General features: G+C 44.3%; 1 protein-coding gene, 1 non-coding gene and 1 pseudogene across 2 annotated transcripts in view; 1 reads left to right on the forward strand and 2 right to left on the reverse strand.

The window, feature by feature from the left end:
- The window catches only part of LOC123151659 (uncharacterized), a 1,536-nt gene extending 1,360 nt beyond the window's left edge, over positions 1 to 176 (reverse strand). The window contains exon 1 of the mRNA XM_044571336.1: positions 17 to 176. Within this exon, the coding sequence (XP_044427271.1) occupies positions 17 to 103 (87 nt within the window). The 5' untranslated portion in view covers positions 104 to 176. The remainder of the gene's footprint in view (positions 1 to 16) is intronic.
- Positions 177 to 4,709: 4,533 nt separating this feature from the next.
- TRNAQ-CUG (transfer RNA glutamine (anticodon CUG)) lies at positions 4,710 to 4,781 on the reverse strand. The gene has a single exon. It is a non-coding gene; the product is annotated as a tRNA-Gln (tRNA).
- A 100-nt stretch (positions 4,782 to 4,881) lies between these two features.
- On the forward strand, positions 4,882 to 10,310 carry LOC123147964 (G-type lectin S-receptor-like serine/threonine-protein kinase SD2-5; annotated as a pseudogene).
- Positions 10,311 to 15,836: the final 5,526 nt, after the last annotated feature.

A 15,836-nucleotide genomic window follows, 5' to 3' on the forward strand; every position in this document is an offset into this window, starting at 1 on the left:
TAGGGTTCGGGATTACCTTGTAGCAGGACTCGCGGCCCTTGGAGAGGACGTCGGCCATGATGGTTCCGGCGTCGCAGTGATCGGCGTCGGGGGCGGAGGACATCGTCGGCCGTGGTAGGGGTGGGGAATTTGTTTGCGGAGGTTCCCTTGGGGCAGGGGAAAGGCACTGGGTGGGCCGGCGCAGGCCGCCGGGACGTGTAGGAATCACCTACTGGCGACGACTAGCGGCCCGGCCCATTACGCCGGGACGTGTAGGTTCTCATAGTTTCGGTTTTCTTCCGGTTTTCTTTTTCTTTTTCCGTTTTCTTTCGTTTTTTCTATGGTTTTAATTTATTTTCCACCGGCTCCTTTGGTTTTTATTTTATTCTACTTTCGTCTTCTGTTTTTTCTTATAAGGTTTTTCGTTATTCTTTCTTGCAACATTATACTTTGTTTTTTTGTTTCTTTCTTTGTTTTCTTTGGGTATTCCTTTTGTTTCTTTATCGGTTCTTACCGTTTTAGTTTTTCTCAAACCATGTCTACTTTTTTTCCTAAAAGAAAACACATGTCTAATTTTTTGTCAGTGCACAATGTACATTTTTAGAGCGCACGTGCAATATTTTTTATACAAATCGAGATTTTTCAAATACATGATATATTTTTAATACATGTTCTGAAAAAAATCGAATACACAGTAACGTTTTCAGAATACACGTTGTATATTTTGTTCTGCTCGGTTTGGGGTGTTATAAAGGCTTTAGGAGTTCCATGGAAAGAATTTCAATTTCGTTGCTCGTTCCATTCAAATTATTAGGTGCTTCTTGAATAGTTGGATATGATGCTTTTGGATAAGTAGGAGCATACCATTGATTTTTTATTTCAATTAGGATTATAGTTTTTGTGAGCAATAAAGTTAAGGTTATTAACATCGACATTGATAATGGAGTTTACATTTACCTATTCTTTACCACTTATGGTGGTGATTAATTCATCGATCGGCGATCAACTCCTCATTTTTCTGTTCGCAAATAGAATTAATCTTTATTGTGGGCAGGGTTCTCTTGGATGTCAAGTAATTTCTTAGCCTTCGCAATCGGCCTTCCCATTATGATTTCTCCTACAGCTGTATCAAGCATGATTTTTTACATGGTATTAAGTGCATTATAAATACATGAGGAATTAGCCATTCTTCTATACCATGGTTGGGGAAATTTCTCATAGCCTCCTTCATGTGGTCCCATGCAAGTGTTGGTGGCTTACGTTCTTCCTGCTTAAAACATGTGATCTGAGATCGAAGTTGCATAATTTTTGCATGGGACAAAACTTAGATTAAGACATGCTACAACATATAGTCCATGCAGTCATAATTCCTCTACACAAAGCTAGAAACCATTATGTTTAATTTTTCTCTGAAAAAGAAAGGAAACAAACTCAACTTCAAAATGTTTGGTTCATAGTCTTTGATACGTATCATACAACACAGTTTAGTAAATGTGTATAGATGCATGTCGGCTATACCTCATTTATCCCCCAAGTCACTGCAGAGGCCCTCAGTGGGCAAGGTATGGCAGCCGCCATACCTTGATTCTGGGGATTTTTTTACACATATGCATGTGTTGTCTATCGTCTCATTCCCTCGTTCAAGTTTTTTCTCGTTCGAGTGTAGAGAGAAAAAGGCCGCTGGCACACAGGCACGCCACACACGCAAGTTGGGCCGGCACACAGGCACACATGAGTTGGGCCTGCTAGCACACACAGAAGCGGTCGAGCTCGTCGATTCCATCGAGCGCCAACCCACACGCACGCGCAAGCGACGAACCCTAGCGCAGCGACGGCGGCTGGTCAGGTCGCGATCCAAGCGGGCAACTGGCGACGGGATAGGCTACGGCGGCAGCGGGCTTGGGGCTTAAAGGGCGGCGGCAGTAAGCTCCAGCGACGGCAGCAAGGTTGCATTTGATGAGCTATGTCCTAAAATGCCAAAATGACTTCCGAAACAATTCAAGAAGTCCTTGTCATGGCTGATCATTTTTTTAGTGTGGACTCCTTCTATGCTGCTATAGATTCCATCACCATAGAGTTTGATCATCAAAGGCATGTCATGTTTCCTACTGTTTATCACCTCATTGAGTTGGAATTGCTACTACCAATAGTGACGACAATAATTGAAAGGGTCTTCTCATCAATGATAATCATCCAGACTGAGTTGCGCATCAAGATGACAGATGGTTGGCTTAATGACTTAATGGTTTGTTATATTGAGCGAGAGATCTTCAAAAGAGCTGATATTGGTAAAATTAAGGAAGATTTTCAGGATGAGCGTAAGCCATTGCCATTGCCTGGGTCTTCTAGACGCCATTGAAAGCTTCATTATTGGTATGTTTTAGGTTGTTTTCCTATTGAAACATGCCTATATTTTCATTGTATTTGATTTTTTGTTTGTAATGTGTATTGAATCGTTCGATTTGCATCAAAAGAATTCTTTTCTTAAGACTTCGCCACACCTTAATTTTTTTCGTCCTCCGCCTCTGCCCCAAGTAATTGCTTTCAGCTAACCCCTTCTATCACTATTGTTCAGAATAGTGTTTCATGCAAGGCCTTAGAACGAGAAGAAGACAAAAGACAACTCCGTTGCAGTTGGACACATACAAATAACGTCAAAACGCGCAAAGTGTTGGAAATATGGCCTAGAAGTAATAATGTTGTATTATTTATTTATTATATTTCCATGTTTATAATTAAAATTTTATATTTCATGCTACAACTGCTATCATCTTGAATATGTGATCCGGTGGAAAACTAATATGCATGTGTGAACTGATAAACGGTAAAGAATAGGTTCCTAGTATTGCCTCTAAGACTGACTCAAGTGTTGTTGGTGATCATATTTTTCGAATTTTAGGATACCGTTAAGTGTAACAATAGTCCTAAAACAACACTGAGAATAAAAATTACAACCAGGTCTATGGACCACCTAGTGACGACTACAAGTACTGGAGCGAGCCGAAGGTGCGTCGTCATCATCGCCCCTCCCTCACCAGAGGCGAGCAAAACTTATTGTAGTAGACATTCGAAAAATCGTCGTGCTAAGGTCCCAAAGGACTAGCGTAACAAAGCAGCAACAATGGCTAATGAAGAGAGTTGTAGATTGGAAAGATCAAACCTGTAACCACAAAGACAAACAAAAAAGAATCCAAATAGATCTAGCGAAGACCAATAGCGACCAAAATCCCGCGAGACGCAACGGACACACACCTCCACATATTCTCCTCCGACGCTCTTTCACAAGCTTAGACAAAAGAAACCCAAGAAGATAATGAAGTCTATCACAAATAGCTAGTTCATCGGCTGCCTCATTTTGTTCCATGAGATTGGTTTATAGGCTAAGGCTAACTTTATCATGGGCGGGTGTGAAAATTTTTGTGCCTTTTCAATCTAGCAAAAAAGAAGTGCCGACTGCTGTTGAGTTGCGCAAACAGGCACCTCATGATTTAGCTTGAGAGCAGAGGAAAGATCAGAAGGTGTCTACGTTTGAAATATGAGATAAAAATTCAATGATGAAGAGCATTACAAATCTGAACTTTCGAAGCATTTATACAAATTAGATAATGCCCCGCGCGTTGCTACGGTATTTAGAAGAATTTCAGTTGAATCGGTGTGTCAACATATTGATTCGAATTGATGAGCTTGACTTTTAAATCTAGCACAAAGTAACATATTGTTTGCTTTGTAGCTGCAGGTGAGGGCACGAACTATAAGTTAGATATTAAACTACTATCAATCCGGTCTGCATGGTAATATTTCTTGTGTGCATTAGAATGATAGGTAAGCACAAATAATATTTATGTTTACCTCCAATTTTGGCAAAAAATAAAAATTAAAAATCGAGTAAGATTTATATGAAAGAGAGAGCGCAAACATATAGACTGAATGCATGTGGAACACTGATGAAAAGATAAGTAAGTAATTATCTTGATGGAGAGAAACTGAGATTTATTTTTGAGAGAGAGCACACCTTCACGTGGGAAAGGGGAAATCGACTTGTACGTACCCACGCACCACATCCAGAAGATCCGAGGATAGTAATACCCAAACAACATTGAGTACATGGACCATCAGTATCCAGGTTGCTTATCTAACCAAGGTCTTACGGATGATCAACCTGTAGCAAGAGTAGCTTACCTGCTCTAGATTTGCAAATTCAGATCAAAGCTCCAATCTGGGCAGTCTCTAGCTAACTTCAGAGATAACGTAAGGATCTACACACACAAAATCCAACATCGTAATGGTATATATAATGCAAGCTTAATCAAGTAATCGTATGGCGTTGGATTGATACTTAGCGTTGGTGAAGTTCCAGAGGACAATTGTATTCATGAGCACCCACATGGAGGTAAATCTCTCCATACCGACGGGGTGGACAACGCATGAAGCAGGTGAAGTGGGGACCTGGAACATCAGAGGTAGACGGAGTGGAAAGTGGAAAAATCAATAGCCGGGGAGGGAAGAAGACACCGAAGATACCAAAACTTTTGGACTTCTTAGTGCGCTCTAATCATAAAACTGAATGTTTTTTTCTAATTTTTTTTTGAAAAACATGTAGTGGGAATGCTGAGGTGGCACATTTACTGAGTTGGAAGGTTGCATGTTTTAGATAAATAAGATAGTGAGGGTGAACTTTTTAAGTATATAGGATTACAGTGAACAAACAGAATAAAATAAACGAAAAATAGAGGTCCCACCGAGACTTGAACTCGGGTTACTGGATTCAGAGTCCAATGTCCTAACCACTAGACCATGGGACCTTCGATGTCTTCAAACTCTTTTTACTTTATTTATCTGATTCCTATATACGGAAATATATTGGCTTCGCCCAGTCCTCTAAACGATCGGAGCTACGGCTGCCCCGCGGTCGCGGGAAGTGCTCGGGTGCCATCCGAGGCTAGCTCCGGCGGCCGGAACACATACCTCTACGTACATACATCGGAGGCAGCGTGCTCTGTTGTTGCCTGCGTCTAGCCGGTATCTAGGAAAACAGTTGCCTCCGCAGCTCCGCCCTAGCCATGCCCGCTAGGAGGTCGGCGCCCACCAGCTGTTCGGCGAAATGCGCAGGTGAGACTGCTGCAGCTTCCTGTTTAATTATCTGCCGCTATGCTCTCCTCATGCCATCTTTTGTTTCATCTGTATCTTTTTTCTTTTTGCGGGGGCTGTTTCCTCTGTATCTAGAGCCATTTGTGATCGTTTTTGTTCTGTTGGTAAAACCACTGGCGAAGCCGCATTGCAATCAGTTTTTGTTCTGTTCTGTTGGTAAAATAGCTTGATAACGTTAGGTGATGAATACTCCATTTTTTTCACATTTGAAATTGGGTGTTTGTTTGTGGTTAGTTAGTAGCAATCAGTTTCAATTGCTTTGATATTTATAAATAAGGGTCATGGAACAATTACACAATACACTAGGTTAGTATAATTAGGCAAACGACTGGCCTATTTTATTTTGATCGTTATTGGCATCGGTATGATGTGCAATCATTTGAGCAAATGCCCAGTTTATCCAAGTGCTCGGCTGCCATCCGAGGCTAGCTCCGGCAGATTATCCAAAACTCGCCCAACAGAAAGGATGGATGAAGCTTCATATGGATAAGGCTCAGGGGATAATAAGAAGTGAAACATCACTTGCTTGGATCACAGCTGTTTCCTGACCTCCAGTAGACATATGTTGCAAAGAATGCGGATGTGAATGAGTCATGCTCCTCAAGTTCTGTCACATCGTTTTTTCAGTCTTTGTGAATGAATAGATGATCTAGTACAGTGATGGCTTTACTGTAGATAGGTGATTTACCCCTTCCAAAATACAGTACTTCCTCCGTTCCTAAATATAAGTCTTTCTAGAGATTTCAATATGTACTACATACGGATGCATATAGACGGAGTTTAGAGTGTAGATTCATTTATTTTGCTCCGTATATAGTCCATATTGGAATCTCTAGAAAGACTTATATTTAGGAACGGAGGGAGTACGTTTTAGACATGGACACTGTCTCAAGGCACTACGTTTACCGATATTTTTCATATGAACATGCTAGTTAAAAAAATATTATGTAATTATGGATTATACTTCTTGAAAAATGTAATTATTCTTTTACATTCGAATATTTGTTATCTGTATCAATAATCAAGTTAGATAAGTTTGACTAGTGCTCTCTAGGGTGTTGTCTATTTGAACGGAGGTAGCATCTGAAAACATGCTTAGCCTAAAAGTCCATTCAACTGTGGTATGCTCTGCTGTTGCCATCAACTTGCTAGGTGACAGTGTGACACCCTAGACTTCTCTAAGATCTTTAAGTTCATGAATATAATTAATACTATGACATGTGAGCCCGCTAAAATTCATCCAAAAATATGACCAACTGTACCTTGCACACACAAAAAACAAGAGCTAAGTGTTCAGTTTAAAATGTCCAACTCTTGTAATTTGTAAGCTGCAAATGTTCAAAGTTGTTGATGAAAATTGCAGTTTCACATGGTATGCTATTCATTATTACACCCATAGTTCTTTTATAAGTTCTGAAAACTTCGGGGTGCTTCAAACAACATGTTGGGCACGCGCAGTCATGCTCATGTAATCCGTGATAGCTAATAAAACACTAGCAAATTGTCCTTGAAGGCGCTACTTCTACTAGAAGTAGATTGTTGTATCTGTCACTCATTAGCTTGTGGTCAAACAAGTAGAATGGTGCTACAAATGCTGGTCAAGGACAACGCCGGTGCCTGATTGCTTCACTTATTTTTTAACTCGTCTGCCCATTCTTCTTAGAATCATTTGGAAGTTTTATACAAATGGAAGTACAAGTTATTGGCTCCACTCATGAAATTTCCTTTGGCTCAGATCTCTTCTTTTTATTTCCTATTGAAGTACATGCTGCTGAAACTTTCCTAGGGAATTATTATGCCACTATTCAAACGCCCCTTAAATGATTATTCCAGCATTTTTTTATGAAATGTTGTTGATTCAACAGCTGATGTGGTCAACAGAATTTTCACTTTAAGACGTGCTACAGAAAAGTAGTACTAATCATATCCAGAGATTTCAAAGCAATTAAGGAACCTACTTTTGGCTGGTCAATGAAGAAAACTGGCTGGTGCCAGTGGGGCCATTGATTTGAAATGTATCTTTTTATATGTAAATATACTGTAGTGCGCAATCGATAGTTAGGAGAAAATCAAGAGTCTTTGGAGAACCTGCATGGTTCTCATTTTTTTGGGCGTGTGACATTGTTATCTCATCTGCTATGCCAGACTGTATACCACTCATCCCCAAGTTCCCAAGTGGCTCTTGTTCACTTCCATTTGCTCCTCACATTCGTTGCTATCTCCCAATCACCTTTTCTTGCTTTAGACCCCCAAAATTTTCTGTTCTTGCTTGCCTCACCTTCATCCTCTTGCAGCTTGCCTATACAAGCTTGCCCACCACAAGCATACCAGCAACACCACGGTGCCCGTGCCAGCATGAGTGGAGAGACTAGCAGGGCCTAAAGGGCAATGTTATTCTGCCATATAGAACCAACCTGTTGAGTTGAATTATTGGTGTAGCCATGTATCCTCCAAAGATCTTGATCCTCCTTCTTGTTCTACCTTTAACTTTTTCTTCTTCCAGATTTGCCATGAGCAAATCCTTTGCTTTGAATGTTGAGCTTGGCACCATATGGCGAAATAATCCCTCCCTCCTCCACAACATTTCTCCAGATGATAACTTCTCTTTGCGCATCATCCTCCCTATGGATGCGTTCACGACTTTTATTAGTGGCTCGTATGATTCTAGCATTCCTTCATTTGCCTGCGGCTTCTTCTGTGCAGGCGCTGTGGCTACCTGTGATGACTACATCTTTTCCATCTTCTTTGTCAGTGTTTACAGCTTCAAAGATGTAGTTTATTTAAATTCGCCTGAGGTGGTCTGGTCTGCCAACCGTGATCGCCCGGTCAAAGAGAATGCTAGTGTTCAACTTACTGAACTTGGGGATTTGGTGCTCTTTGACGCTGATGGAACACTGGTTTGGTCTACCAATACTACGGAGAAGTCTGTTGCTGGCATGAATCTTACCAGCACAGGCAACCTGGTGCTGTTAAATCATGCGAATATGGAGCTCTGGAGGTCTTTTGATCACCCAACTGACACACTTGTCACCGGGCAGGTTCTACAAGAGGGGCAGAAGCTCATGGCAAGCACCTCGATGACAAACTGGGCCAGTGGAAAATTTTATCTCACTGCCCTTCCTGATGGCATGCATGCATTTGCAGGAACTGATACTCCTCTATCATACTATCAGAGCCCCACCGGTGGAACTGTCATGACAAACAGGTCAGCATACGTTGCACTCAAGAATGGCAGCCTGGAGGTGTTCACTTGTTTCCGGGATACAGAGGCACCGGATTACCAGATCCAGCTGCCCAGGGATGACTATGGGCTGGTGTTTGTGAGGCTAGAGTTCGATGGGCACCTGAGGTTATATCAGATGCCAAACAACAGTTGGTTGACTTCAGATGTTTTTGATATAACTGATCCTTGTGCTTATCCTCTAGCTTGTGGCGAATATGGTATTTGTTCGAATGGACAGTGCAGCTGTCCTGATGCTGCCATTGGCCAATCCGGATTGTTTGAACTAATTGATCCAAGGGAGCCTAATCGTGGCTGCTCGCCAATAGATTCAGTATCCTGTGATTCGTCACAGAAGCCTAGGCTTCTTTCCCTTCCCAACATCACTCGCTTCAACGGTGTCTACAATTGGACAACAAGTGAAGAGCGATGCAAATTGTCATGCTTGAATGATTGTTCGTGTAGGGCTTCATTCTTCCAGCAGTTTGACACCTCCACTGGTTACTGTTTTCTTGCATCTGACATATTCTCCATGATAGATGCAAATTCCCCAGGTTACTCAAGCAATTTTAGTTCTCTGGCATTTGTTAAAGTTAACGGAGCTACCCGCAACTTTGTGCTATCTCAAGGAAAATTAACCGTTGCATTGGCCGTTGGTTCTTCAACTTTTATTGCTTTAGTTGTTGTTGCAGTGCTTGTAGTTTTACGAAGAAATAGGGCAGGGCCATTAGAAGATGATGACATTATCGATCAGTTACCAGGGCTACCTGCAAGATTTTCTTTTATGGAGTTGAAGTCGGCAACTGAAGATTTCTCAAAAGTGATTGGGAAAGGAGGATCTGGTTCTGTTTTTGAAGGACAGATTTGTGATAGGCAGGTTGCTGTGAAAAGATTGGATGGCATTAATCAAGGGAAAAGGGAGTTTTTAGCAGAGGTTCAGACTATTGGAAGCATCAACCACATATATTTGGTGAGGCTAATTGGATTTTGTGCTGAAAAGTCGCATAGGCTTCTTGTCTATGAATACATGCCGAATGGATCTTTGGATAGGTGGATTTTCCAAAGGCACCAAGAAGCACCACTTGATTGGAAAACCAGATTGAGGATCATCACTGATGTAGCAAGGGGACTGGCTTATCTTCACAGTGACTGTCGGGAAACAATCGTTCATCTAGACATCAAGCCACAAAATATCCTTTTGGATGAGCAATTCACTGCCAAGGTATCTGACTTTGGTCTTGCCAAGCTAATTGATCGCGAGCAGGGCAGTGTCATGACTAGATTGAGAGGCACGCCAGGTTACTTGGCTCCTGAGTGGCTGACATCTGTGATCAACGAGAAGGTTGATGTGTATAGCTTTGGCATTGTCATCATGGAAATTATTTGCGGTAGAAGTAATTTGGATTACTCACAGCCTGAGGAAAGCTGTCATCTCGTCAGCATGCTGCAGGCCAAGGCCAAAAATGACCAGCTGTTGGACCTTATCGATCCGCGCTCCGCTGACATGCAATGCCATTTGGATGAAGTGGCGCATGATGAATCTGGCAATGTGGTGCCTGCAGGTTGATAGCCGTCAACGGCCTTCAATGACTGAAGCCGTCAAGATCCTGGATGGTACAATGGATGTTGAAACCGAACTTGATTTGGACCTTGTAAACATAGACCTGATGGTGGCAAATAGAGCAGTTCGCGGGAAGACTGCTGCAACTCTGCAGATAGACTCCGTCCTTTCAGGGCCAAGGTGAGCGCTAGCTCAAGGTTTGGAACATGATTTTACATCTGTCCTGTGCAGCATCATGATTTATTTAGATCCTAAAGTTGTGATATAGATCGCCTCCTGGTATCAATAGTTACACAGTATAATGGGTAAAAACTGTACTTCCCGGGTTACATTATTATTTTTCTTTCTGAACACTGTAATTGCCTGAAGTTTGATATGTATGCATCTGTGGTGAGGTTCTAATCATCTCAGTGAGCTCGGTTTTGCTTAACCAGGCAACTCCTTGTCGTCTACAAATGTTTCGGCAGCATTCTTCGTTATATTAGCTTTCTCGAGGATTCTTTGTTAGCTTTTTTTGGCTAAAAAATGGGTGGAAACACCTTCTTTTCCTGAATTATAAAACCTAATTTCGTGGGATTGACGAGGTGGATCGCCAGCCCGCCAAGCCCGACTTTCAAGAGGTTTCCAGCCCAAAGCAATCAAAGACAGTGCGGAGAGGATCCCTGGAAGATCAGCGCCTCCGCATGAAATTCCGTCCAAAGCAATCAAAGACAGTGCTGTAAAAGGCAAACCCGTTGCGCCTAACAGGCACACGTAAGCCTTTGCTCCTCTGTTACCGCGCGGTGCGCGGTCCAAGCTTTGCATTTTTTCACATACGGGCGTGAAAAGACGTGACCCAACATGCGGGCGAGTAAAACACAGCACCGGCGGTAGGTAAACAGCAGCGGTCGCGAGGCGCGATGCGAACAAGACAGGCGGTAAACGCAGGCAGACATGGGCGCGCGGCCCCCAAAAGGATCCTTCCCAAATCCCGAGGCAGCAGCAGCAGCGGCAAATTTGATAATTTTGACCTCGGACGAAATCAATTCACGGAATGAACTGTCGGTGAAACTATTTCACAGCACCGACCCTTTTGTGTAGCGCGTGCCACGCAGGCGCCACACCATACGGTGCAACGCCCAGCTTTGGGGCGTTGCACGCCTGTCCACCGTGGCCGCCCTTGGGCCCGCACCCAGTAGTGCAGCGCCTCCGAGCTAGGCGCCACACATGTAATGTGCAGCGCCCGGCCCGTAGGCGCTGCACTGTGACTTATCCAGCGGCTTGGCCCCCCTCCCCCACTCCTCCCACCCCATACACCCCAACCCGAGCTTTGCCCCCTCTCCCACTCTCTCCCCCTCTCAAATCCTCTCCTAAATCTTGCAAATTTGAAGAATTTGTCCATGGATTTCGAAGTCATACCTTCCCTCAAGGTAATCTTCTCCGATCCCCTTGTTTTGATCCAAATAATGCTAGTTTGGGGAAACCCTAGTTTTGTTTGGATCTAGAGATTTGCATGGAGATGTGAGATCTTTGTTTGCCAATTTCCTATGATTAGGCTTTGTTAGTATGTTAGGGTTATTCTTATGGGTGTTCTTATGTTGGTGCTAGGGTTATGGTTAGGGTTAGGGTTATTGTTAGGGTTATGGTTATGGTTAGGGTTAGGGTTGTTGTTTGATATATATATATTAGGGTTTGTATTCCGTGTTAATCCTTAAATTAGTACTCATGGAAGCAATGTTACATTGTGTTGTTTGAATGCTTATAGGGATGGGAAGAACATGTGTGTTTGTTCATCATGGGGACAAAGATGCCTTCTTGAAAGGCAATATTGAATCGGATCCGGATGAGCTTGATATGGTGTTTGATAGTAGTCCTAGCTATGCGGAGCTCTTGCAACAAGTGAGGAAAGATTTGAATTGGATGGACCCTAGTGATATTGTTGAGTTGGAGGGAAGGCATAATGTAGGTTTTGGAATGCACATCCGTTGGAAGACAATGCGTATCAACTCGGAGCAACGTTGGGTTGCATACAAGGAAACGGTGGCCGATTCACTTGACAAGGCTCTTGAGTTATTTGCAACGAAGAAGGTTGATTCAAATTTGCATTTGGACTTGAACCGGAAACCCTCCCCTTTGGTTGCTAGTAGCCCCCCACCCTTGAAGCGAGATGAAATTGTTGAACCTCTTTTGACCCAAGAAGTGAGGCCAACATTGAGCCCGTTTACAAACAACGAAGATGAAGCTTTGCAAGAGGACAATGATGAGTATGCGGACGATGACAATGAAGTTGATCTCCATGACAACAATGTGGGTGATCTTGACAAATATCATTTGCAAGAGACAATGGACCATTCCATCCCTTTTTCCCGTGCGTATGCATCGGATTCGGATGACGAAGGTCCCGATGAACAAGTTGATGAGGAGGGGTTCACGGTGAAGGAGGCCGAAGCTTTCGAGAAGGTATTCGGTCGGGATCACAAGACACCATTGTTCAAGGATGTTAGTCTCGCGGATGAAGCCGTTGTGGATGGTGGCAAATCTATATCTCTTGGGGTTAGGCCAAGCTCTCACCGTGATTTGGGAGACGACAAGAACCGGATTGCTAAAGGGTCTAAGTTCGAAACCTTGTTGGAATTGAAGATGTGGCTCGACAACTACTCGGTTATGCATTATCGTCCACACAAGGTGGTGCACTCGGACGTCAATGTGCGCTACACGGTTGCATGTGCATGTAAAGATGAAATATGTCTGTGGATTGTGCGTGCAAGACCATGGAAAGGGAAAGGAGGTCCCGCTTGGCACGTAGTGAGTTGTGTGCCAACTCACATGTGCCGAGGCAAAAGGGTGGATGACAAGATTGTGTCCCAAGACCACAAACAACTCATGTCCGAGTTCATCGCTTACAGGCTCTCCAACTCAATATCCACACTTCCAACAACGAGCGTCCAACATGTCATTGACCTTGTGAAAGCCATCTTTCATTATAAGGTGAAGTACGGCAAGGCATGGAAGGCGAAGCAAGGCGCATTTAAGATGTTGTATGGTACTTGGGAGGAAGCATACAACCGAATCCCTAGGTTGTTGTTAGCCATGGCCGCCACAAACCCGGGCATGGTTCATGTTGTCGAGCCTCATGGGCACCAAACAACGGTTTATGAAGGAAAGAAAGTTTGAGTATTTGGCCGTGCATTTTGGCGTTCGAGCAATGCGTGAGGGCTTTCGAACACTGTAGGCCGGTCATTGCCATTGATGGCACGTTCTTGACCGGACAATACAAGGGGACCTTGTTGGTTGCGATAGCAAGTGATGCCAATAACCGGGTGTTGCCATTGGCATTTGCTTTGGTTGAGGCAGAGAACAATGACAACTGAGAGTGGTTTTTGCGTCTTTTGAGGACGAAGGTGTTACCCGCTCAAAGAGAAATTTGTGTCATATCGGATCGGCATGCAGGAATTCTTAACGCGGTGGAGATTGACATTCCCGGGCATGCTCCGTTGCACCATCGATGGTGCATGAGGCATTTTTGTTCGAACTTCTATAGGGCATGTGGCCTTAAGGAGTTGGCCGATAATCTTCAAGATTGTTGTCTTGCTTTCTCCGAGAAGCGGTTCGCCACTTTGTTGAACAAATTGCTCGCACACAAAAAACTTGATCACGGGGGTCAAGACTTTATGAATAGGCACATTCAACACTGGAACAAGTGGGCACGTGCTTTTGATAAAGATGGCCGGAGATACGGTCAAATGACAAGCAATATGGCTGAATGCTTCAATAGGGTGCTCAAAGGTGCACGTGGATTACCCGTGACGGCAATAGTTCAATACACATTTGACAAGATGAATGCGTACTTTCTAAAGTACTCGATGGAAACTGATGCATAGATAGCGGGTGAGAACCCGCGTAAGTACAAATACAAGTTCCCACCCAAGGTTGATGAATGGTTAGAATTTCAATCACGAAAGGCGGACTCAGAAGAAGCTATATTATATGACAACGAAGAATGGAAGTATGAAGTGAAAGAGCCAGGAGGAACCACAAACGATGGCCGGCAACATGGAGGTCGGGCTTTCAAGGTGTCTTTAACACAATGTGATTGCTCTTGCGGGAGGCCATTGTTGCTTCATCTCCCATGCTCACATTTGTATACCGCCGGTCGCGTTAGAAATGTAGACATCAATCACCCACGCACCGTGACGGAGTTGGAGTTCTCAATCATGACGGTCAAGAAAACATGGGCTCCCCGCTTTCACCCATACTTTGACCAACCACAATGGCCGGAGTACCATGGAGTTCAACTATGGCCGGATCCGGAGTTGAAGGTTGTTACACGGGGTAGACGTAAAACAAAGCGTTTTAGAGGCGACATGGACGGATGGGGCCATGGTGGCCGCCGCGAAGCGGGAAATGATCAATTCCAAGAGTCTCGTGAGAGCTCTCGTTGTGGGGAATGCAAAGGTCATGGCCACAACAAAAGAAAATGTACAAAACCAAGGAAAGGTCCAAAAAAATGATGCAAGCACTAGCCAACAAGGAGCTACACAAGGGAGCCAATCAAGTGGTAGCCAACAAGTGCCAAGCCAACCAAGAGGTAGCCAACAAGTGCGAAGGCAACAACGTGGTAGCCAACAAGTGCGAAGGCAACCAAGTGGAAGCCAATCTAGTGGTAGCCAACAAGTGCCAAGCCAACCAAGTGGGAGCCAACCTAGTGGTAGCCAACAAGTGCCAAGCCAACCAAGTGGTAGCCAACAAGTGCCAAGCCAACCAAGTGGTAGCTAACAAGTGCCAAGCCAACCAAGTGTTAGTCAAAGAGGATCTAGGCAACAAAGAGGTCGGCAACTAGGACTTACAAGAGGCCGTGGTGGTGGTACTCTAGGCTGTAACGCCCCGGACACACCCGCCGGTGGCCGTTACTCCTGGTGGGATCTAGACTGGCCCCACAGATCAATACTAGTCTTTTCTGCGCACTTTGTCCTCACTCGTGCGCACCCGGGAGCAACTTTCCGGTCGGTTACCCATCCTGAAACTACTCCAAGCTGAGCACGCTTAACTTCGGAGTTCTGTTCGAATGGGCTTCCAGAAAAGAAGGAATTCCTTAATGATATGAGTAGTCTATCATCCCTATTAAGCCAGGCTATCACATACACCCCCACTCAGAGGAACCGACGTCCTCATCGGGCCAAAGGAACGTTCCCTCTTTGCACATACGTCTGTGCATCCAGTCCGGTACATGTGCCATGTCAGGTGCCACGACAGGTCACAAAGTCATGAACAACATGACCGCGCACCTGTCCGCAAACACCCGTGTAACCGCGAGGGTCGGCTCTGATACCAACTTGTAACGCCCCGGACACACCCGCCGGTGGCCCTTACTCCTGACGGGATCTAGACTGGCCCCACAGATCAATAATAGTCTTTTCTGCGCACTCGTGCGCACCCCGGAGCAACTTCCCGGTCGGTCACCCATCCTGAAACTACTCCAAGCTGAGCACGCTTAACTTCGGAGTTCTGTTCGAATGGGCTTCCGGAAAAGAAGGAATTCCTTAATGATATGAGTAGTCTACCATCCCTATTAAGCCAGGCTATCACAGTGGTGGTGGTAGAGCTCGTGGTGGTGGTGTTGGCCGTGGTGATGGTCTTGGCCGTGGTGATGGACTTGGCCATGGTGATGGACAAGGGCAAGGTCGTTATAGAGGAATGTTTGGATACCTCGATGGACCATTTCCGTATGTTGCTCACTAACTATAATGTTTCAAATGTTCTTATTTTTCATATGTTCTTCCTTTTCATATGTTCTTCTTTTACATGTGCTTCCATTTGTTTTTATTGTCTTTACTGAGCTAAACAGAGAGGATGCAAAGTGTTTGCAAGCTACAGCCGCTGCAGCGCCTAGCCTGGAGGCGTCACACTGTACAGTGCAACGCCCTAGGGCGTTGCACTGTACAGTGTGAC

This window comes from Triticum aestivum, chromosome 7A (genome assembly GCF_018294505.1).
Source record: "Triticum aestivum cultivar Chinese Spring chromosome 7A, IWGSC CS RefSeq v2.1, whole genome shotgun sequence".
In the NCBI taxonomy this organism is placed as follows: Eukaryota; Viridiplantae; Streptophyta; class Magnoliopsida; order Poales; family Poaceae; genus Triticum; species Triticum aestivum.